The 23,723-nt window shown below is 38.2% G+C and overlaps 1 protein-coding gene across 4 annotated transcripts; it reads left to right on the forward strand.

Moving 5' to 3' along the window:
* The first annotated feature begins 121 nt into the window (after positions 1-121).
* On the forward strand, positions 122-22,944 carry nup98 (nucleoporin 98 and 96 precursor). 4 transcript variants are annotated; one of them, XM_048167069.1, is made up of 33 exons: positions 122-308; positions 1,654-1,760; positions 1,869-1,964; positions 2,539-2,721; positions 2,850-2,989; positions 3,094-3,201; positions 3,362-3,545; positions 3,637-3,797; positions 3,909-4,028; positions 4,205-4,337; positions 4,476-4,568; positions 4,671-4,814; positions 4,949-5,082; positions 5,310-5,497; positions 5,590-5,709; positions 5,810-6,093; positions 6,188-6,301; positions 8,530-8,668; positions 9,678-9,855; positions 9,977-10,129; positions 11,115-11,339; positions 11,423-11,549; positions 12,926-13,343; positions 13,446-13,675; positions 14,505-14,774; positions 14,868-15,025; positions 16,414-16,554; positions 19,308-19,462; positions 19,575-19,796; positions 19,905-20,146; positions 20,979-21,133; positions 21,224-21,335; positions 21,523-22,944. In XM_048167069.1, exons 2-33 carry the CDS (start codon positions 1,682-1,684, stop codon positions 21,723-21,725), a joined length of 5,409 nt encoding a protein of 1,802 aa, XP_048023026.1. In that variant the 5' UTR covers positions 122-308; positions 1,654-1,681; the 3' UTR covers positions 21,726-22,944. The 4 variants fall into 4 exon arrangements, with proteins under 4 accessions (XP_048023026.1, XP_048023023.1, XP_048023025.1 ...); XM_048167066.1 differs by having other exon boundaries at positions 123-308; positions 3,906-4,040; XM_048167068.1 differs by having other exon boundaries at positions 123-308; positions 3,906-4,028.
* Positions 22,945-23,723: the final 779 nt, after the last annotated feature.

Here is a 23,723-nt window from a genome sequence, read left to right on the forward strand (position 1 = left end):
CAACAACTTTCTCTTCAACTTTCAACTTTCTCGACATTTATATAAAAACATCCGCTATGTACGTATATTATTACACAAGAAAAAGCCGAAGAGAAGGACATTATCACGTGATGCGTGATGACGCATGAGGTCTAAATATGACGCGGATTGCTATCGGTTAGCTAGCTACGTTGTTTCCCTCCATCAACACTGAGCAGAGACGGAAAGTCAGCAAGTTGATGTTCAAAACTGACAACACCGGATTCACGTTTGCTATTAATATCGAGTCTTTCGACCGAGGAACTCTTCGCTGGACGTTTGAATAAACGGTAAGACTGATTATTTCTGTTTGTTCGATAAATTGCGTTTTAAACCCGATTGCTAGCACGTTAGCATTTGTAGCGAGCCATGTGAATTTGAAAGTAGAAACTTTGCGTATTGTATTCGTATATCTGCATGCGGGGATTAAATACATCGAAAGATTTTTGAAAATGTTATATTTTAAATCGATTGATAGCAGCTCGTTGAAGCTTTAAAGAAATGTATTTGAAATAGAAACTTTAATGTAAGCACATGACGGCTAACTTTCTCTTTTTTTCCACTCCTAGCTGCGTTGGTTCGCACTTGTTTGTACAGACTGGTTTGCTCAGGTTTATTCCGGCACAAACCAAAATATTTAACGTTATGTAATGTCATATCAATCCCTAAACCATAAAGAAAATCTAATAACACATTCTCACAGGCCGTAAAACCACTTGGACATGAAATTTCTGGCGCCCAACGTTGCTAATAGACGTCCAATCTAACGTGAACAATAACAGACATGACAACTTACCTGAAACATGTCACCTGTTTCTTCACGGCACATCATATGCGACATTTTGGAAAATTTATATGTGTGCTCTCACATTTTTGTCTACTTAACCAGATTATCAACCTGTTTTCTCGTGTGGTTAGATTTCTTGTGAAAGCTCATTTGTTTTTTGTGTAGATGTTTGGACTGTATGAAAATGTGAACTATGCAAAGGCAGTATTCATTTAAATACTTGCTATGTCCAGTTAGTCTTTGTGGTTGTTTATTTAAATTTTATATATATACACACACACACACACACACACACACACACCTTTTTATTATATATAAAAATAAAATAAATGCTGGCTTGATGTTTTCAATAATAAGATAGTAAATATAAAGAATAAGTTGGGAAAATGAAAAGTAGTAGCATGTAAATCTAATTCTTTTATGTTAAAAAGTGTAACGTTTGCATATGTTTTAGTATCATATTTGATGCATCATTCAGACTTACTTGCTTATATAGTGAGAATATGAGAATATGGAGTTCACACTCATGTAATAAAAACACCTAAATTTTATTTTAGTTTAATTTTAACTGGGCAGAAATATTGGTGCATTTGCTGATATTTGAATGGCCAAAAATATGAAATTCTGATATTTATGGAAATAAACTGATTTCCTATGACTTTGTCACCAATATTACAATGACTGAAATAAAGTCTAAGGTCTAAAGTCAACACTCAACATGGTAGTGAACAAAACAATGTTGAGACAACAACACAAACATTCAGTTATTTTGAATAGGTTGATGGTAAGTAAAACAGCTGAAGTGTATTTGGCTATTATAGAACTGAAAGCACTTCTCTTTTGTGTAGACATATGCAGGCTCTATAGCAGTGCAAGATGTTCAACAAGTCTTTTGGTGCTCCCTTTGGGGGAGGGACAGGAGCATTTGGGACTTCATCAACATTTGGGCAACAAAGTAAGTTAATATGTGTGCTAAAGTATTTTATGTGTAGAATAATGAGAGAACCAAGAATTAATACTGTACAGAGACAAAGTAAGAATATTTTGCTTCCTATGTCATCAGATACTGGTTTTGGAGCAGCAGGGGGCTTTGGATCTTCAGCATTTGGTGCGACAAACAACACAGGAGGACTATTCGGGGCCACCCAGAACAAGCCTGGTAATGCTGTTTTCTGTAGCTATAGATGTGTGCAGAATTTTTTTAGTTACTCAAAGAATGAATCACTTCAGGACTGAATTAAGTTGAGTAAATTTGAAATATATAAATAACTTTTTATTGATTGGGTACTTGCTTGTATTTGAGACGCATCTGAGATTTATGCATTCATTTATTTGGTGTCAATGCATAGCCAAACTGCATGAACTCACTGGTGTGTTACAAGACCTGTTCCCACTGATTTGAGCACTGCAGGTTGAGAAGACAAGAATAATTTACTTTGAATGTTAGTCTTTTGCTAAATAGAGCGTGATTACATAGATGAGTGGTGACTTGAGCTGTAATGAAACAAAACAAGTGTTTGCTGTTGAGTGAATCATCTTAGAAGTGAGTTTGCCGTGAGTCAAGTGGTGACATGCTGTGAAGACTTGTATGAGAATAACTGATTTGAGATAGTTTGGAGGGAAGACTTAAAGGGAATCACTGATGTGCTACCACATAAGATGAGCATTCCCATAAGAAGATTGTATTTGGTCAACAGTGTCATTTGTCTTGAAATATTTGTGTTTGTCCTCAGGTGGTCTCTTTGGCTCGAGCACTTTCAGTCAGCCTGTCACCTCCTCCACCAGTACTGGGTTTGGGTTTGGTGCCACTAGTGGCACATCAAACAGCCTTTTTGGAAGCACCAACACCGGAGGTGGAGGACTGTTTTCCCAGCAGAACAATGCCTTTGGTGCCAACAAACCAGCAACTTTTGGCAGTAAGTTTCCTGCAGAAAGTCTGCGTAGAAAAATGTTTTGATTTGTTGTAGACTTGTCTTGGATTAAAAGAATAGCTCTGAATCAATGGACCTAAATATATATAATTTTTTTTTTAATTGCTTTGCAGCTTTTGGTACCAGCACTAGTAGCGGTGGATTGTTTGGGACAACCAACACGACATCCAACCCTTTTGGAGGAACGTCAGGCTCTTTGTTTGGGTCATCAAGTTTCACTGCTGCACCACCTGGCACAACAATCAAATTCAATGTTGGTTTAGACGTGATTACACTTATGTATTTTTTGTTTTCTTCATGGATGCTCTTTATTAACCAAAGTGTTTTTTTTTTTTTGTTGTTGTTGTTTTTTTACAGCCACCAACTGGTAGTGACACAATGGTAAAAGGTGGTGTGACAACCAGCATTAACACCAAACACCAGTGCATCACTGCAATGAAGGAATACGAGAACAAATCCTTAGAGGTAAGATGGATTCTCACTTTGTGATGGTTGTACAAGTACGTGGCGATCTACTAAAGAAATTGTCTGCAGTGATCAAAAATGTGTAACATGCCTGCTGTCTAGAGTTTAGAGGATTTGGAACCATGATAAAATATCTATAGCTTTCTTTCCTTCATCTAAGGAATTGAGGTTTGAGGATTATCAGGCTGGAAGGAAGGGTCCTTCCAATCCCATGGCAGCTGGCACCGGTGGTCTCTTTGGACCGACAGCCGCAGCTACTCCCAGTACTGGCACTGGACTCTTTGGCTCATCAGCTCCAAACACTGGCTTCAACTTCGGCCAGAACAAGACCTCATTTGGCACGAGTAAGTGGTTGTATCTTAAGAATTGTTTTAGTTTTTTTTTTTCTGTTTGTGTGTGTGTCTTGAATATATGTGTTAACTGTTTGCATTACAGGCACTGGGGCATTTGGGACAACCACAGGAAATTTGTTTGGCCAGCCACCGCAGCAAGCTTCCAGTCTCTTCAAACCATTCGGCTCAGCCACCACCACCCAAAACAACACTTTCTCTTTCGGCAACACCAATACCATGGGCCAGCCCAATACCAGCAGCATGGTGAGTTCCAGCAGGTGTACTAAATGTCTGCACTGATTTACTAAACTGATCTTCTTAATGTAAAATCAGGTTAATTCTAGTGTTTAATTCAATAATTTCATTTCTAAGCAGGGGCTGTTTGGCAACACGGCTGCCTCTCAGGCCGGAGGACTTTTTGGAAACACTAACACAAGTACCGCCACAGGCTTTGGCACAGGAATTTTCGGTCAACCTAACACCGGCTTTGGGAATGTGGGTACACAGGTGATTTTTGAAGAGGCTACAATTAGCTCTTTTTTTTATTTACTCTATTTTTTTTTTTTTTTTTTTTTTTCAAAAGTCAATTTTCAGATTTTCACCATGTTCAAATATAAGTTACAATTGTTGCCTTTTTTTCAGAATGATTAACTTGTGTCTTTATTTCACAGAATCTTTTTGGTAATAAGCCTGCTGGATTTGGCACCACCACCACTAGCGCACCCTCCTTTGGCACAGGCACTGGTCTGTTTGCAAATAAGCCTACACTCACTCTAGGGACTAACACGAACACTTCAACCTTTGGTGAGTCTTAATACCTGCTTAGTACTTAGTATTTGCTGCAATCAAATTTTGGTTGTGAAAGTGATGGGGCATCATTTCACCACTGCACACCTAAATTTGATCTAGATATTTAATGTTAATGTTTTTAATTTTTCGAAGGTTTTGGTGCAACTGGTACAGGTGGGGGTCTTTTTGGGAACAAAACTGCTACGACAGGACTGGGAACAGGATTGGGAACTGGCTTCGGAGGAGGTACATTTTAGGGTGCTATTTTTATTTATTTTTTTATTTTTTTGTTCATTTGTTACTTAGAGAATTAAAACATGCCTTCTAAGTATTTATCTGTATTTTCAGCTGTAGGAACTGGCCAGACATCATTGTTTGGGAACAACCAGAACAAGCTGGGCTCCACTCTGGGGTCAGTGGGCACCTTCGGAACTGGAGGCTTCAACACCGGAGCCAACACTCTGAATTTTGGTGCTCCTCAACAACCTGTGGGTCAGTGCAAATGCTTCATAAATGATTTTATTCCCAGAACTGGTTTAGATCATGTTGATAAGTTAAGTAATGTGAGGTTGATTTCTTTAAGGTTTTGTTAAATAATTAACTAGCATACCGTGTTTTGTTCACAGCTCTGACTGATCCCAGTGCAGCAGCCGCTCAGCAGGCCGTCCTCCAGCAGCAGATTAACGCATTGGCCTACTCTCCATTTGGAGACTCACCCCTCTTCAGAAACCCACTGTCGGATCCCAAAAAGAAGGAAGAGGTTTGATTTTTACAGATTTGTGATTTTTAAGATAAAAAAATATTTTAATGATTTAAAAAAAAAAAAAAAAAATCAGTTTTCTTGTTTGTAGGGCTGCACAATTTGGCCAAAATATGTGATTATATATCAATATGCCTATAAAATAAAAGAATAATTTCTTATTAAATGAAAATAAAAAATACTAAATAAAACAAGAAATGCACTGCTAACATCTTCTCTCTCATTAGCGTCTCAAGCCCACAAATCCAGCTGCCCAGAAAGCCCTGACTACCCCTACTCAATACAAACTGACCCCTCGTCCTGCCACCCGTGTGCGTCCCAAAGCTCTCTCCTCCTCTGGCTCATCCAAATCTCAGCTCTTCGATGGACTTGATGATGATGAACCCTCTCTTAACAATGGAGCTTTCATGCCTAGGTAAGAGCCTGACGTCATAACTGTAGCTACACTTATTGCTCATGTAGTGCACTAACTGATGTGTTCCTGTCTGCATGCATTCTTTGTTTTAGGAAGAGCATAAAGAAGCTTGTGTTGAAGAATCTGAATAACAGCAGTCTGTATAACAACTCTGGGAACAGAGAGGTTGATGACTTGGCCTCCCCTTCAGAGTACCCACAAAATGGGCTCAGGTAAGTTGAAACTAGTTCTCAACCATTGATGTGAAGTAATATTTTTGCAGTCAGTAAAGATGCAACCTCAAATTTATAATGTTTTCCTGTCACACTTCAGTCTGAGTATGGATGAAGGAGAAACCAGAGAAGTTGGTGTGGAGAGAAGTGGGGAGGATGACCTAGAGGTCTCCAAGTTCTACACCAACCCGATCACCAGACCCATTCCACACACCCAGCCGAGCCCCTTGCTACAGGACACCATCTCGGAGTTCAACATGCGGGGAACTGGCAGTCATCGCAATGGCTTGGAGGCCAGCAGTGAGGACATTTCTCTGGCTGAGGATTCCATTCAGGAGGAAAGAGATGAGGAGCTGGAGGCTCAGAAACCTCCTCACCCAGCTGGTACGCTTGTCTCTGTCGACTTTCCTTAAAACATACACTGTGTTTGATGGTCTAGAAATCTTATTCTAAGCTATCTTATTCTGACCTCTTTCAGGTATAGTTCTTGGCCGTGTAGGCTACTACACCATCCCATCCATGGAAGAGCTGGGGAAGATGTTGAATGAAAATGGGGAGTGTATTGTGGAGAACTTCACTGTTGGCAGGAAAGGTAAAACTGAAGCATCACCATGCAAAGGAACAAATGATATCAGGGGTGTGATTCTTCCGGAAAAATCCAGAAATCCGGATTTTCCGACCTGAAAATGATGGTCTCGTAAATCATGCAAAAAAAAAAAAAAAAAAAAAAAAAAAAAAAAAAAAATGGGGGGGTGGGGGGTCAGGGTTGCGGCGGTTGCGATGGGTCGAGTATTGGTAAACATAATGACCGCTCACCGCTGTCAACGTTTTTTGTGCCTCTGATTCATGTCGTCATGTCACTCCGCAAGTAGTCCAATCATTTGTCACGATTGAAGTTCAAAGTGTACGCGCACTGTTATGAATGCGCACACACCCAACCGCGCCCAACCATCTACTCACGTGAACAGCTTCAGTGAACACGGATGATTCAGATAAGCAAATCCATATTGTCTTTCATTTTTATATGCAGGTCTAGTAAAATTTAACCAATCTATTGATCATTTTTGTCATGATTCCATAACATTAATGTTAAACGATTCTGTGCTAATTTAGCAAAGTAACGGCAAGGCTGCCAACTCTCACGCATTCAGCTAAACTCACCCAATTCTCACGCTCTGACGCCACACCCCCATATTCTCACGCAGACTCGTGCAGCAGTGAGGAAAAAAAATCGCGCCGCATGATCTCGCAAAGCAACGCGCAGAGAGACCAGACAGACAGTGTACAGACTAGTGAGATTTTGTGACAATTGTGAGGGAAATACACAATTTATTCCCATGAACTGTGTAGTCAGCCGTTCTCCTTCCCATCTGCACCGTGTGAATTGTGAACGCAGGCGGGTCAGTGAGTTACAGGGCGCTCCGTGTCTCCGTCCAGTTTAGGCTATTAACTAATAGGCCTATGCTGTTATATAGTTTATAGGGGTGTGACGAGCGAGACTAAAATGTGAAGAGATTTCTCGTCGAGGCGGAAAAGTAGTCTCGTGATGTTGCCATGACAGAGTGTTAGGATGATTAGGAAAGAATATGCCACCTACGTTTACATTATGCCTCTCCTGTCGTTTTTCTTTGTATTTAAATAAAAAAAACAAACATTTAATTCAGTTGGATAACGGTTGCCACCGCTCCATATTTACAGAGTACGAGCGATCACGAAAGTGAAAGTAAACACGAGCGCGCATTCAAACGAGATTTAAATACCCGCATCTTGAAAGCGGCTCCCTGATGAATACAGATATCTCTCAATATGAAAGCTATTTTAGGCTGGGCAGTGTAGTTGTAACCATCTCTTAGCTCTGTATCAAAGAAAAATTTGGTCTTATTTGCACTTTGAATATTGAGAGAGTGCAGTTATGGTTGCATTTATTGTAAAGTGTTATCATAAAAATGAATAACAGTTTTCTCTTAATCTTATTAAGCACAAACAATAATGTTTCATTTGTTAACATTAGTTAATGCACTGTAAACTATGAACTAACAATGAATGACCATTTTTATTAACTAACATTAACATGTTAGATTAATAAATACTGTAGCACATATATTGCTCATTGTTAGTTGATGTTGGTTAATACATTAATGTTAATAAATGAGACCTTATTGTAAAGTGTTACCATTTTAATTTATACTGTTTTATTTCTATGATCAGTTTGTGGAAAGGAGTTCAGTTAGGAGGTCAAAAGTTGTAGAAGCTCATAAATCATGTACAGTAATGTCTGAAGAGACTGAAATCATACAGGAGAGAAGTCAGTCAGTTGAGTTAGTGGCAAAACCTTTTACAGTGCTTGAGTATTGTTGTCTTTTACTGCATATGATAATTCATACTTGGAAAGTAGAACTGAAATGACATTCATTACAAGATGATTAGTTAAAACATTTCAAATACACCTGCAGAATATTTTTTCTAGTCGTGCATTTCACCATCTTGTCTCGTCTCGTGAACTCAATCTCGAGTCTCGTCTTTTGAGATACCTGTCTCGTCACACCCCTAATAGTTTATATAGAATTAAGTTAGCATTAGCAGAGTTGTCTGTTTTGCAGCACTGAGCAGTTATTTTACATAACTTTATCATAAAAAAACTGTACAAAAGCAAGCCACGCCCCTCAACAAGCCCCTCCCCATAACAAAGCCCCGCCCCCATGGTAAGTGCACCGTATAGTTTCCTGCTTTTTTGTCCTTTGCCAATCACACCTATGTGATATTCTAAGTAGCCCACCAGTGGAGCGTAACATAATGTGTTTTGTTTTTGTTTTTTTGCAGGCTATGGGTCAGTTTTCTTCTCTGGTGAGGTGAATCTTACCAACATGAACCTGGATGAGGTTGTGCACTTCAGGCGTAAGGAGATAATCGTGTACCCGGATGACAAAGACAAGCCTCCTGTTGGAGAAGGGCTAAACAGGTAATCTTAGGGCTCAACATTGCAATTGTTTCACTCACATTTGTGATTTAAGAGACATGTTCAAACTGTGTTTTGGAGCATGCTGTATGCGTTTAGTTTAGTTAATTTATTTAACAGGGACCATGCACAGCATAAATGTTGTCAGAGTTGGCTAAACAGCTAATTTGCATCTGTAGTCCCTGGGCAGGATGTTATTACATAGAATTACAGCACTCATTACAATCCAGAAGTTGTATCACAATGTCACAAATTACAATATCAAATCAGATTGAAATAATAATAATAATAATAATAATAATTTTATTATTATTATTATTATTATTATTTTATTAATAATAATAATAATAAATGATCACATTATTGTTTTTTTTTTTTTTTTTTTTTTTTTTTCTTAAGCCATATTTTAAGAGCAGTGTAACTTGAAATTTAATGTCAAGTCTTAAATGTCAGAAAAAACGTCTTAATTATCAGTTTAAGTGGTCTTAAATTTAGGAATGGAGAAACGGGAATCATGAATACAGCTTAATGTAATTTATTAAACTTCAAAAGGCTATGATTTTATTAAATAAATATTAGCGCTGCTTGTTTCAAAATAAAAACATGGTGCTGTTGCACATTCTATGGGCTCACGGTTTCAGAACAGCTCCCAATCAATGAAAACTGCATTTATGCCAATAGATTTCTTATGCAGGCCTATAAATAATTACATAATTATTAAATACAATTTGAAGCAGCAATAATTAAAAGCCTAGTGTACTTTTGGTATTCAACTAAAAAAAACATTTTTGAATGTAAATGTCTTTTAGTATCCCGTTTATTAAAAGAAAAACATTATTTGATATATTTATCACCCTCCAAAAATTTTCATGTGCTCCTTGGAGGAAAAAATGAGCATCAGGATCTGAATCTGCATGGATCGGTTTTGCATTCTTAACCACTTCAGTCTCTGCTGCTGAAACAACGCTTTTCCCTATAGGTTCAACATAACTTTGTTTCCTGTATCACGCAGACGTGCTGAAGTGACTCTAGATGGTGTGTGGCCCAATGACAAGACAACGTGCTGTCAGATCAAGAGTCTAGAGAGGCTGACAGAGATGAACTACGAGGGCCGTCTCGAGGCAGCATCGCGCAAACAAGGCGCCCGCTTCTTGGAGTACCGACCCGAAACTGGCTCCTGGGTCTTTGAGGTATGAGCGCCTTCACAAAGTGCTCCATTTTGCGTCATTTTATTTTCTGACCAGTCCTGTATTACAGTTATCTGTTGTCATGTATAATAAATTGAGAATGTAACTGAAATCTCCTCTACAGGTGGCCCACTTCTCAAAGTATGGCCTGCAGGATTCTGATGAAGAAGAGGAAGTCCCCCCGGCCAAGCTGGACCTGAAGAAGCTGAAGACGGGGGTTCCTCCTGGGATCCCACAGCTTCCACTGACCCAGCAGCAGATGGCGCCACAGGCTCAGGTAGACTGAGGAACGCACTGAGTCTGACACACATTGGTCTCCGGGGGCCACTCAAGTTCACTCATACCTGCTGTGTCCCCCACAGTCCAGATCTACACTAGCAGCGGGGAGAGAGCAAACAGTTTTAGTGGTTCAAATGCTTTTCAGCTGTGATGCAAAGACATCTGAGATTATTGAAATGCTGTGCACACATTTTAAATATAAGTTTACAAAGCAAGTTCATATAACAAAGGGAGTTGCCTTTTATGTAATATTTATAGTTTGTAAAGCTGACTCTTCTCCTAAGCAGTTGCAATTAGCAGGTGCTTAGAGTGTAAAGACTAGATCTGTCATTTTCAGTGAAAAATGTATTGTTACATGCTTGAATGAAAGTTTTACTTTTAAAAATGAAAAAGGGTGATTCTGATTGTTTTGAGTGGAATATGATGCAGCCAAGTATTATTAATAGTGTATTAAATTATACTTGGTTTCTTTTATCTTTGCCATAATATAAAGTATATTTGTATGTTATGATATTTGTAGAACACGAGCAAAGATTTGCTTGACCAGCTATATTTGAGATTTATTTTTAACAGGTGATTTGAGTAACATTACATGCAATGATTAAAAGTGTGTCTGATCTGAGATTTTCTACAGATGAGCTTGTGAGCTTTCAGATTGTTTTATTTTGAAGTATAGCAGTGGAAAAAATGTATGAAAGAAAGTGTGTGAATTTGTTTTGATTTTTGTCATGTATTTCATTGACAAATAAAAGTACAACAAAGATAAAATGTTTGTGTCAGGACGTTTAATGGGTATATAATGCTTTCATAGCAGCTTTTGATTAGGCAGCAACTACATCCTCGATGCCTGCTAAATAATTTGGTAAAAATTTATGTAAAGTTAACGGGGTGTCGGCATCAGTTTAAAGATGTTACAGAACTGTACTCTGCACTCAGATCAAGAACAAAGACTTGACTTGAACTCTTTGTGTGCATATGTGTAGAGTACTGCAGTACTTGAGCTGCTCAGCCGGGTGTCGGAGTTGGACAGTGACATGGCTGACATTACTCAAGAGCACCCAGCGGACAGTGTTTTGGGAGAGGAGGATGGAGAGAGAACTTCTGTGGAGGAGCACAAGCTGAGATCTGAGACTCCTGCCGAGCATGAGCCCATGTCCGCATCCAGCCAGATTGCTTCCTCGATGGGCATCAACCCTCATACCTTACAGGTAGCGTGCATGTAGTTGAGTTATCGATTGCAAATATGTCACATTCTGTCATTTTAGTAACATTTGATTTGTGTTCCACACAGATTATGAAGGCATCTCTCTTTGCAGAGGATGATGAATGTGACATGTTTCAAGAGCATGGTTCTTCAAAGCTCATACAAGATGTGGCTTCCCCCAAAGTTTTGCTTTCTGGAGCTGGTCGGCTATCAAGTACGCCCCACAAATTCATTAAATGCAGTTTACATACACTACTGGTCGAAGGTTTTGGAATAATTAATAGTTTTTAATTTTTTTAAAGGTCCCGTTCTTCGTGATCCCATGTTTCAAACTTTAGTTAGTGTGGTTAGTAGTTAGTTAGAGTATAAATAAAATCTGTAAAATTTTAAAGCTCAAAGTTCAATGCCAAGCGAGATATTTTATTTCACAGAAGTCGCCTACATCGAACGGCCAGTTTGGACTACATCCCTCTACTTCCTTCTTTAATGACGTCACTAAAACAGTTTTTTGACTAACCTCCGCCCACAGGAATGCACAAAAAAGGGGGCGTGGTCTTGTTGCGCTCCCACGGAGAAGAGCAAGAGTTGCGTTTGTAGAGTGTGTTTGTCGCCATGTCGTCGAAACGCTGTTATTTTCATCCCGCAGTCCAATCACCTTTGTTTGGCCTTCCCAGGGACGCTGTACTTAGAGATCAATGGTTACAATTTATGTTTAACTCGGTTCCCGAAAATTATAATCCACATGTAAAACTATGTTTACAATAACACTGAGTGCATGCATCTCCACGTTATGGTAAGAGGCGTGACCTTTCCGGGCAAGGTGCGCTAAGCTGCTGTCGAATCACAACACCGGAACCGCTGGCACAATCAGAACTCGTTACGTATTTCTGAAGGAGGGACTTCATAGAACAAGGAAGTCATCATCCCGTTTTTATGACAGTGGAAACAGCGGTATACAGATAAGTAAATTATGTGAAAAATACTGTGTTTTTTTTTTTTTATGCGCAAAACATGAACACATGTTATACTGCACACTATAAACACAATCAAAGCTTCAAAAAACCACGAAAAACGGGACCTTTAAATAAAATCACTTATGCTCACCAATGCTGCATTTGATTAAAATGCAGTAAAAACAGTAATGTTGGAAAAGATTATAATTTTAAATGAGCTATTTTCTATAAATATATTTTAAAATTTAGTTAATTATTGTGACTGCAAAGCTGAATTTTTAGCAGCCATTATGTCTTCAGGTTCAAATGATCCTTCAGAAATTATTCTAATATGCTGATTTGGTGCACTCTTATCAAATATTATTGGTACTCAATTAATAATGGTTCTTCCAACAGTTCCTCCTTAATATTGTAGAAATCATGATGCTCCTTTTTTTTTCAGGATAGTTCAGCTTTGCCATCACAGGATTTTTTTAAATTGTAATATTACAGTAAAAACTGTAATATAGTGAATTTTAATCAAAATGCAGCATTGGTGTGCATAAGAAACTTCTTTCAAAAAAAAAAAAAAGTCTGATATGTAGGGTACTTGTACACTTCTTTAAACATGTCTGATATTATGGAATTTCTATTATAGTTGGAGCCCTGTTACAAACAAAGTTCACCTCAGGTGGAGGGCTTTTTTCCCAGTTCCCAGAGGCTCCTTTTGGTGGAATACCTCAGAAGATTAGCAAGTCACTAGCATCTGAAGCCCCATGGCCATCATTGGGTCCATCCTTCCTGTTGCCGGCCCCCCCTCCAGAACCTACGCTTCGGACCATTGGAGCCCGTAGGCTAGGTGGGCCAGTACCTCTGGAGAGCTCTATAACTTTAGGGAAAGGCCGTTTACTGATGGACGCGGCTCTGTTCAGAGGGCGGTCTTTCAGAGTGGGCTGGGGTCCCAACTGGACACTGGTGCACTGTGGAGATCAAGTTAGTGTCACAGAAACAATGAAGGAGCAGGCAGCAGAGAGCATGGGTTTTGGTTTCTTACCCAAACCAACCAAGAGCAAACCGTAAGTTTAGCTTCTTTATAGTTTGTCAGCGCAAATAGAATTTATCTAAAGTGTTACAGAACTTTTCCTCAAAGTAATTTTTCCATTGTTGCATCACACCAGGATCACTGAAAGTCTGTTTAAAGTGCGTATGGAGCAGGTGGTCGGCCTGGAGCCCAAGCAGTCAGCTGAGAGCCTTGCTCTTTACCACAGGCCACTGGAGATCAGTCTAAAGCACAGCACAATCAACAAAGACGACCCCTGTCCTTTCATTCAGCCAGAGAGAGGAGTGGATGCTCTGCATGGTTATGCAGAATGGATTGTGGAGGTCAACAAAGATACAGGAGGGGATGGTATGAAGTTTTTACTAAGGTTTTATGAGTCTAAATAAAAAAAAAAATGGGCTTAGTGAAGTTTTTTTTATCAATTTAATTGATTAATTGAAAGATTTCAATTTCACATAAATCCTGTTCTTTAGAATTTTCTGTTCATTAAAGGATTCTGAAGAAAAAAAAAATTGGTTTCCACAAAAATATTAAGCAACACAACTGTTATCAACATTGATAATAAATGTTTTTTGAGCAAATTGATTTGTGAAGGATCATGTGACACTGAAGACTGGAATAACTGCTGCTGGAAAAAGTTTAACTTTCCCATCTCAGGAATAAATTAAGATACATATTCACTGTATTACAGTTTTTACTCTGTTTTTGATCAAATAAATGCACCTTTTAAGCATGGGAAACCTTCAAAAAGCCTTTTGAACAGTAGTATGTTTGTTTAAATTTCTTATTGGATATTAAAGCTGCTGTCCACGATTTTTGGCCCTCTAGTGGTTAATAAACAGAACTGCACGCGTCTTGCAGAGGAACATTCTAGCCGGAGCTACTTTTCTCCATGTATGTCTATGGCGAGTCACGCCGTTACTGTGATACTCTGCAGCGAGTCCTACCAGTCTGGTCTGAAATAGTCCGAATATAAACACTTATTGTAAGTGTACCATAATGATTCAGGATAAGACAAAAACACAGTTTGGAAAATGGATTCATGTTGTATATTCTCATTATATAATTTTTGTAAATTTTTAACACAAAAAGTTGCGGACTGCAGCTTTAAATAACTTCATTATATATATATAAAAAAAAACATTGTATATTAAATCACTTTGATCTTCCACATTAGCTGGCCTGGCCCATTGGCGGCAAGTTTGGACTTTGTGTGCTGCTCTGTGGGGTCGTCTGGGTGACCGAGATGTGGAGACTGAGCAATACTCGGACTACCAGCAGCAGCTTGAGAGGAGGAGGAGCTTCTCACACTGGCTCTCTGAGAGCTCGGCTGAGTGCATTGAGGAGGAGGTGGGCCGGGCCCTTCAGCGCAACCATGCTGAGGCTGTATTCAGTTACCTTACCGGTCACTGCTTAAGCAAGGCCTGCAAACTGTCCCAGAAGAGTGGTGAGTGTGCACAAATTTTTTTTTCTGGATCCTATCAAGTTGCATGCTGTACAAGCAGCATTAGTGGTTCTAATGAATGCTATGTCTGTATAGGGGACCATCGCCTTTCACTGATGTTGTCTCAGGCTGTGGGGTCTCAGTTTTGTAGAGATCTATTGGCTCTGCAGCTCAGTGACTGGAACAGGATGCAGACAGACTCCTTCATAGAGGAGGAGAGGCTGCGAATCTTTGCTTTGCTTGCAGGCAAACCAGTAAGTAAATAAAATAGAAGCGGGCACGACCATTTGTAAATTGAATGTGTGAGGCTTCTTGTGTCATCTGCTTTGTTAAATTTAGTTGTACAAAAACTCTTGTTATGCTGCTTGATATTACAAACTGGTATTTTTTACCATATTATTTTAATGTACACTCACTGGCCACTTTATTAGGTACACCTTGGACCCCATTTTTGTCTTCAGAACTGCCTTCATTTTTTGTGGCATAGATTTAACAAGGTGCTGGAAACATTCCTCAGATTTTGGTCTATATTGACATGATAGCATCACGCAGTTGCTGCAGATTTGTTGGCTGCTCATCCATGGTGTGAATCTCCCATTCCACCACACCCCAAATGTTCTCTACTCAAATGGGCTCCCCAATTACCAGAGCTTTGTGACATGGCATGTTATCCTGTTGGAAGTAGCCATCAGAAGATGGATACACTGTGGTCATAAAGTAATGGACATGGTCAGCAACAATACTTAGGTTGGCTGTGGTGTTTAAAAAATGCTCAAATTTGAACTAAGGAGCCCAAAAAGTGCAGAGAAAATGTCCCCCACACTATTACACCACCAGCCTGAATCGTTGATACAAGAGCAGGATGGATCCATGCTTTCATGTTGTTTACGCCAAATTCCGAACTTTCCATCTGAATGTTGCAGGAGAAAATGAGAATTATCAGACCAGGCAACATTTTTCCAATCTTATGTTGTCCACTTTTGGTGAACCTGTGTGAATTGTAGCCTCCATTTCCTGTTCTTAGCTGACAGGAGTGGCACCGGTATTGTGTTCTGCTGGCGTAGCCCATTTGCCAGAACTGCCATTCACTGGATTTATTTATTTTTATTTTTTTTGACCATTCTTTGTAAACCCTAGTGATGGTTGTGTGTGATAATCCCAGTAGTTTCTGAAATGCTCAGACCAGCTCATCTGGCACCAACAACCATGCCATGTTCAAAGTCACTTAAATCACCTTTCTTCCCCATTCTGATGCTCAGTTTGAACTTCAGCAGATCGTCTTGACCATGTCTACATGCCTTAAATGCAGTGAGTTGCCAAGTGATTGGCTTATTAGATATTTACGTGAACAGGTAGTTGAACAGGTGAACCTAATAAAGTGGCCACTGAGTGTATTGACGTAATTATAAACACACTGGTTTATAGCGCAAATAGTTCATTTACAGCACTTTATTCTTCTAGTTATTTACTCAAAGCAGCTAATGAATCAGAAGTACCAAATAAAGTAATTTGGTGAACATTCCTGTATTTCTTCATATCTCAATATATAGTGCAGAAAAAAGTAAATATTGCAATGTCAGTTTTTTTTGTACAACCCTAATTTCTTTTTTTTTTTTTTTTTTTTTTTTTTTTTTTAATGAAGGTGTGGCAGTCAACAGACTACTGTATAAACGTGTGCTCCGAGCTTGACTGGAAGCGGTGTGTTGCTGTTCATCTCTGGTACATGCTGCCTCCCACTGCATCTGTAGCTGATGCTCTCGCTAAATACGAATCTGCATTTCAGGTACCTCACATCTCACTAAATTTTTAGAAGCTATTTTAGTTTATCTTTGACACAAGTATAAAATTTCATAATTACACTACCTTTCAAAAGTATGTGGTTGGTAGGATTCTTTTATGCTTAACAACGCTGCATTTATTTGATCACAAATACAGTAATATTGTAAAATGTTATTACAATTTTTAAAAAGCTGGTTTCTATTTAAATATATATTAAAGTGCCCCTATTAGGCCTTTTTAAAGATTCCTAATATTGTTTTGGGAGTCTGCTGCAACAGGTTTAAATGCATGCAAGGTCAAAAAACTCATAATATACATTTAATTTCACCTCAATTAATTTCACCTCGTAAATGATTCGTTTGAAGCAGTTCAAAGAATCGGTCTTTTTACCATATCAATTTGAGTCCGACAATGAAACGTCTGAAGTAGTCGATCAACCAGAAACTGATTCGCAGTCCCGACTGGAGTAAGTGTCACCTTAGTTTGTGTAATTTATAAGAGGTGATAGCAGCATCACTGTTATACTTTATGTAGGTGCACCTGTACGAACTGTATCAGAATGCCAAGCGACGCTGAAAACCTCTAAACATAAGATAAACATTTAGGCCAGATGTGTACACAGACTTTTTCGTTATAATTATTAACAAAGTAAAAAACGGCTAGATCATTGTTTGACATTACAATGCATCTTAACATCCTATTACAATACCGATAGAGCTCCACTCTACTGTAATGATAAAAATGCAGAGGAACAAAAAAGTTAAGCGAACCGAGCCCACAGTTATGTTGTAAACTCCCACGTCAGCCGAGCACAAACGTGAATAGCTGATAATGCATTGTACTTTGTAAACAGACGTCGTGCTCCATCCTTGATCATTACTCCAAGTAATAAGACAGATAAGCTGCATTAATTGACACATTTTTAGACAATATTGGACCCACATCTGAATAGCAGAACTATAGAAACATGACTTAGCCGGTTACACAGCATAACATACAAAACTACGAATTTTGAACAATCGCTAGAAAACATAAACCTCAAAAGCTGCAAATTCAACTTGTTCACAAAATCAGAAAAGTGAATTGCATGATAAAACCTTTGTTAATAAAGCACTGTGGCTCTCTTTTCATACATCACAAATGACTTGTGCCTCAGAGCGCTGTCATGTTATGTGTTCGGCGGTGGAAAGCCTGGTGTTTGGGAATGCAATCATGCACATACGTTTTTTTTTTTGTTTGTTTGTTTTTTTTTAATGGTGGATGGAAACAGCTAATGTTTAAATCAGCTGTGCTGCTTAATACTTTTGTGGAAACTGAGAATTTTTTTTTTTTTTTTTTTTTTTTTTTTTCCCCAATAGAATTACTTTACATGGCAACTTGTCACAACAAGACCATAGCTTGTTTAAAGACCACGTTTTAGCTCTTTCCTTTTGAGAGATGCCACTGATTCTTGATCAACTGTGTAATGAAGTTAAAGGGATAGTTCACCCAAAAATGAAAATTGTCATTTACTCACCCTCATGTCATTCCAAACCCATAAAACAAATGAAGATAATTTAATTTAATGAAATCTGAGTGATTTCTGTCCCTCCATTGACAGTCTATGCAACTACCACTTTGAGTCTTCAAAAAGTTCATAAAGAGATTGTAAAACTAATCCATGTGAATCGAGCGGTTTAGTCAATTTTCTGAAAAGACACAATTGCTTTATATGATAAACAGGTTTAATTTAGGCTTTTATTCACATATAAACATTCATCAACACACACTTCAGATATGGTAAACAGAAGAATGTTAGCTTGACGTGTATATATGTGAATAAAAGCCCAAATTCAATCTATCTGTTCATCATATAAAGTGATTAAGTCCTTTCAGAAAATTTGGACTCAACCACTTGATTTATATGGATTAGTTTTACTATCTCCTTATTAGGGCTGCACGATTAATCGTACGATTAGAAAAAAACCCCCATTGAAATCGCACTTAAACGAAAAGCTGCGTGTTTTTTTTTATTTATTTTTTATTTTTTTTTTTTTTATGCGTGGCTTGTCAATGAATTATGGCTCCAAATGCTAATCCATCTGAAAACATCTGAAAGTTTGAATCGCTTATAATGTATATTTGAAAAAGCAACACGCGTCAAACATCTTTCCAGACATGAGAAGCATTTTTTAACATCTTGTCCAACAAAAGAAAACATTTAATAATGTTTTACTCCAAACTCACTTCATAACGACAGTTGAGCATCCTTCTGTCAGATGAAGTGGCTTCTTCTCTTGTTTAATCATGTTTAATCAATCAAAGCATTTCAATCTTCTGTTTATTCAGCTACAGTGATTGTATAGGATTTCCTGGAATGACACGTGTTCTACTTCGGCAGCAAGGCATATTTGCAGTTTCTGCCTGAGAGCGCCCTCTGGCTTTCAGAAGGAGAAGCATTTACTACTGATCACAGAGCCGTACAACTCTGACAAGCTACGCATGAAATAATCGCAGCCTTTGCCAAATCACGTGCGATAAAATTGCGATAAATCGTGCAGCCCTACTCCTTATTAACTTTAAGCATCAAAGTGGTAGTTGCGTAGGCTGTCAATGGCGGGACAGAAATCTCTGATTTCATCTAAAATATCTTCATTTGTGTTTCAAAGATGAATGAAAGTCTTATTGGTTTGAAATGACATGAGGATGAGTAAATCCTCCTTTTTTTTTTTTTTTTTTCCCACTAACCCTTCAAGACTGTATTTGTATGTGTTACAGGGTTCAGAGGAAGTGAAAAGGTATGCTTGCCCTCCTTTACCTCCCTATGTAGATGAACTCGAGTTGTTGGGTTTGGATGAAGAGATGGATGAGACGGAATCCAAAAAGTCACTCTATGACATCTGCTTCCACCTGCTTAAACTTTACAGTGACAGGTTTGTAATCACATCCTCTTTGATTCCTGGATTTTCCTTTTGAAGATGGTGTCCATAGGCTGTCTATGTATGCAGGATGATTTTGCTCTTATACTATTTCCCCCCTCTTTAGGCACTACAGCCTACAACAGCTACTTGATCCCAGCACAGTAACTGCTGATCATCTGGACTACCGGCTGTGCTGGCACCTGTGGAATGTGTTGCAGGCTCTTAACTACAATCACCTGTCCACCTCATGCCAGGGCTTGCTGCACACCAGCTACGCTGCCCAGCTGGAGAGCGCAGGATTATGGGAGATGGCTATCTTCGTGCTGCTGCACATACCTGACTCTGGGTAAATGACTGCTCTGTTCTGAGTACTCATTTAGTTCGTGATGGGTTTTATACAGGATGAGTTGAGTGACCATACATGAGATGATTCCTATTTTATATAACTGTACAGACGCAGAGAGAGTGCAGTGCGGGAGATGCTCAACTTACACTGCCCCCTTGAGGAGACAGAAGAGTCAATGGAGAAGGAGCAATTTCTTACGGAAAAGTTGCTGATCCCCATCCAGTGGATCCATCAAGCCAAGGCCATCCGTGCCTGCAGAGAGGGAGATAAACATCGTGAAGCCTTGCACCTTTACAAGGCCGGCCACTGGAATCACTGTCATCGGCTGGTCATCCAACACCTGGCCTCAGGTTTGAATAAGCCAAAAACACACACAAACATAATTATTATTTATTTTTTTTTTTTATCTCTCAAATGTGTTTCATGTGTGCAGCAACATAAACGGCGCATGTTAATTTTGGCTGCCATTTCCACTAGCATTCACATTGACTGTACACATAAGTAGCACTGTAATGGGGCGATCGCACTGCACTTTTCGTCCTTTTGACTTCTGTTCATAAACACAGACTCAGGCGAAAAAATTTGGCATTTCGCTACATTTCAAATTTTTCAAAGTTTGGTGAACTCTCACCTACGAATTCGCATTACGTGAAGACGTGTGACCAATACAAGATTAATACGTCATGACGTGACCCCAGAAACTTTGTAGCTGCAGGTTTCAAAGCTTGTTGCAGGAAAGTGGAGTAGGTTGTATATTTTTACATATTAGATTTGTTGAATTTATGTTTTTAAAAAAGCCATCCCAAACCATCTCATAAGTAGATTTGCCACTGTGAAAATGCACTATAAACCTTTTTATCAACTTAATCTTTTGCATTATAGACTTAAAGTAAAATAAAGAAATGAACTATTTACCCATAATTTGATCAAGTCTGAAACTGGTGGTCTGAAAAGGATTTAAGCAGTTTCTAACTAAATATTTGGTTTGGCTTGTTTAAATTTAAATGCCATTTGGTCCCCCAGGAAATGAAAATTAGACTAAACTTTTTGGAATTTATGGCCAAACTGCTCAGTGTATTTCTTAACTTATTTTCTGTATAGAACTTTCTGTAAAAGTTCTATATGCCTGCCATGAAAACCAGCCTAATGTTATCTTCTTGTCTTTTTTTATTTTTCCCTCAGACTGCATAATTAACGATAATCATAAGTACCTGCTGGAATTCCTGGAGGGTTTGGCAGTGCCAGAGCGCAGTGTTCAGATTCAAAGCTGGGACACATCTGGACGGGTCTACCTTGATTACATCCATGTCATCCAGACTTTGCAGGACATCCAACAGGTAACGTGCTGCTTCAGGAAAGTATGTAGCTCTACTAGAATAAAAATTTAAGAAACCACTAATGTGATAGTCTTCTACTTCTATCTATAGACGGAAAGCCCAGGGTATGAGCTGGAGCGACTGCATACAGAGGTGACATCTCTCTGTGGGAGAATAGAGCTCCTCCCCTGCTCCAAAGCTAAAGACCGACTTGCCCAATCAGGTCTGAAATTCTTTTCCTGTGTTTTGTCATTTATACTCTAATAATGTTTCTGAAAAGTTAATTTCAGCCATATTCTTTGTTAGATTATGGGACCGGCTAGAAAACATATAGAAACAATATGAATTAACAATATGAATCCATACAATTACTGTAGAATTGTAACTTTGGATATAAATTTGCCTTATAGAGATGGCCAAACGTGTGGCTAACATCCTACGAGTGGTTTTGAGTCTCCAGCAGGGTGGTGAAGGCACCCCAGATCCCCGACACATCCCTCTTTGCCAGCTTGCTCCACACATTGGACGTCTACCCATGCCAGAGGACTATGCTTTAGAGGAACTCCGCAGCCTTACTCAGTCGTACCTGCAAGAGTATGTTATCAGTCACTGAATATCAAGATATAGGTTTCTTGATCAGTTCTGCAGAAGTAACATGAGTCTTGAGTGGAATTACCTTCAGCACTCCAATTATATGGCTGTTTCAGGCCGTGGTTGAACTTTCGATGCATATTTAGACACAATACTTGTGAATAAAGCATTCCCTTTTGTGCTTGTGTAGGAGCTTTTTTTTTTTCTTTTTTTTTTTCTCTCTCAAATCCTGTTTTGTAGTCAGACATGATTTGTGTGAGTGTCTTTAATTATTAAAGTATCTATTTGAATACATCTCTTGATTTAATCTGCCTAAGATACATTGAGGGAAAATGCCAGACATTGGTCTATTCAGTTACAAAGTTACATTGTGAAGTATCATCTAGTCCATTCAAAGCTAAAATATAATATTGTGTTTGTGTGTTTAGAGCCTACCTTGTACAATTCATAAAGACATAAAAAAGGAACTTTTCATTTGACTGTTATTTTCAGTCAGTGTTTTTAAATCTTAGTGTAACCATGATGTGTGTATACCTTTTGTAAGTACAGTATTTTCATTGTTCTCATGGACTGCCTTAGTCTACAAGTTGCAAGCTTCTGTGTAAATGATAAAGGTTACTCAACCTGTTTTTTTTTTTTTTTTCTTTCGAGGAGACTACGCATTTATTTAAAATTACTCTCCTCACACCAAAAATATATGGCAAGAATAAAAATTTAAAAGTGTGGGCATATCTCTATTTTTGTAGGGTTTTCAACATGTTGATCTGGAAAACCTTATTGTTAAAGGTTTACCTAATGTGAAACTAAATAAATTCAATGCTATTGATTAAAGCTCATAGAAGTATATTTTGGGGTTTCTAAAGTGTTCAACAATATGTGACTGGCGATTCTTATAAAACTTTAATCAAAGTCAACATGACATCTCTTCTGACTAGGATAGGGTTTCGCTGATGTAATTACATTAGAGCATTATGTGAACCCTTCATCCTCTCAGGTTTTTTTCTTTTAGTGATACAAAATTCTCCAGCATCCAGTAATGTGCTTGCTTCATGTAATTTTTATTTTCTAAAAGCATTGTAAACATTAAAATTGGTTTATGACAGATTATGCTTTAGATGATTAAGGTTGTGCTCTTTGAATGGGTGTGTGTTTATGGATGTCTGATTATTTCTGTGCATGAATGTGCTGAATGTTTTGTAATGTAAAACTACAAATAAAATACTTTTAATTTCTATTGAAAATTTTCTGTGTATTTTTATATAGAGGAGTACAAATGTCTGAGAGCAATGCAAATATGCTTGTTTTGGTTTTTTTTTTTTTTTTTTTTTTACAAATTCATATCAGCATAAGTCTTTTAAGTGAAAAATGAATTGCAGAATTTCATAGTTTTTGTTATGTATTTCCTTTAATGGCAGGATAGATAGATAGAATGGTTTTTAAACTTAAAGCCCTTTAATTTGTTGTGGTAATTTATAGTTGCTGTGGTAAGATAACTAATATAAATTACTTTACCCAATACTGTTTTCTACAACTATGGCGTATATTATACTACAATACACTACAGTTTACTGTAGTAAAATCTAAAATCAAACCCTAATCCTAACCCTACATGTATTTCTTAATATTCCTCAGTACTTAAAGGGATAGTTCACCCAAAAATGAAAATTCTATCATCATATACTCACCCTCAAGTTGTTCCAAATCTGTATAAATTTCTTTGTTCTGTTGAACACAAAGGAAGACATTTTGAAGAAAGTTTGTAACCAGGCCACTTTGGGGCACCATTGACTTCCATAGTGGGAAAGAAAACTACCAAGGAAGTCAATGGTGCCCCAAAACTGTTCAGTTCAACACATTCTTCAAAAATATTTTCCTTTGAAGAATATTTTTCAACAGAACAAAGAAATGTATACAGATTTGGAACAACTTGAGAGTGAGTAAATGATGATAGAACTTTCATTTTTGGGTGAACTATCCCTTTAAATGTATAATTACACTGTAACAAAGACACCTTAAAATA

The sequence above is a fragment of the Megalobrama amblycephala genome, linkage group LG18 (genome assembly GCF_018812025.1).
Source record: "Megalobrama amblycephala isolate DHTTF-2021 linkage group LG18, ASM1881202v1, whole genome shotgun sequence".
Taxonomy (NCBI): Eukaryota; Metazoa; Chordata; class Actinopteri; order Cypriniformes; family Xenocyprididae; genus Megalobrama; species Megalobrama amblycephala.

What these genes read in the sequence shown, in the direction of transcription:
- nup98 (XM_048167066.1), top strand. Translation starts at nt 1,682, where the DNA reads ATGTTCAACAAGTCTTTTGGTGCTCCCTTTGGGGGAGGGACAGGAGCA. An exon ending in CAAACCAGCAACTTTTGGCA is followed by an intron (nt 2,722 to 2,849) that starts GTAAGTTTCCTG and finishes ATTGCTTTGCAG; the next exon opens with CTTTTGGTACCAGCACTAGT. An exon ending in TACCCACAAAATGGGCTCAG is followed by an intron (nt 5,710 to 5,809) that starts GTAAGTTGAAAC and finishes GTCACACTTCAG; the next exon opens with TCTGAGTATGGATGAAGGAG.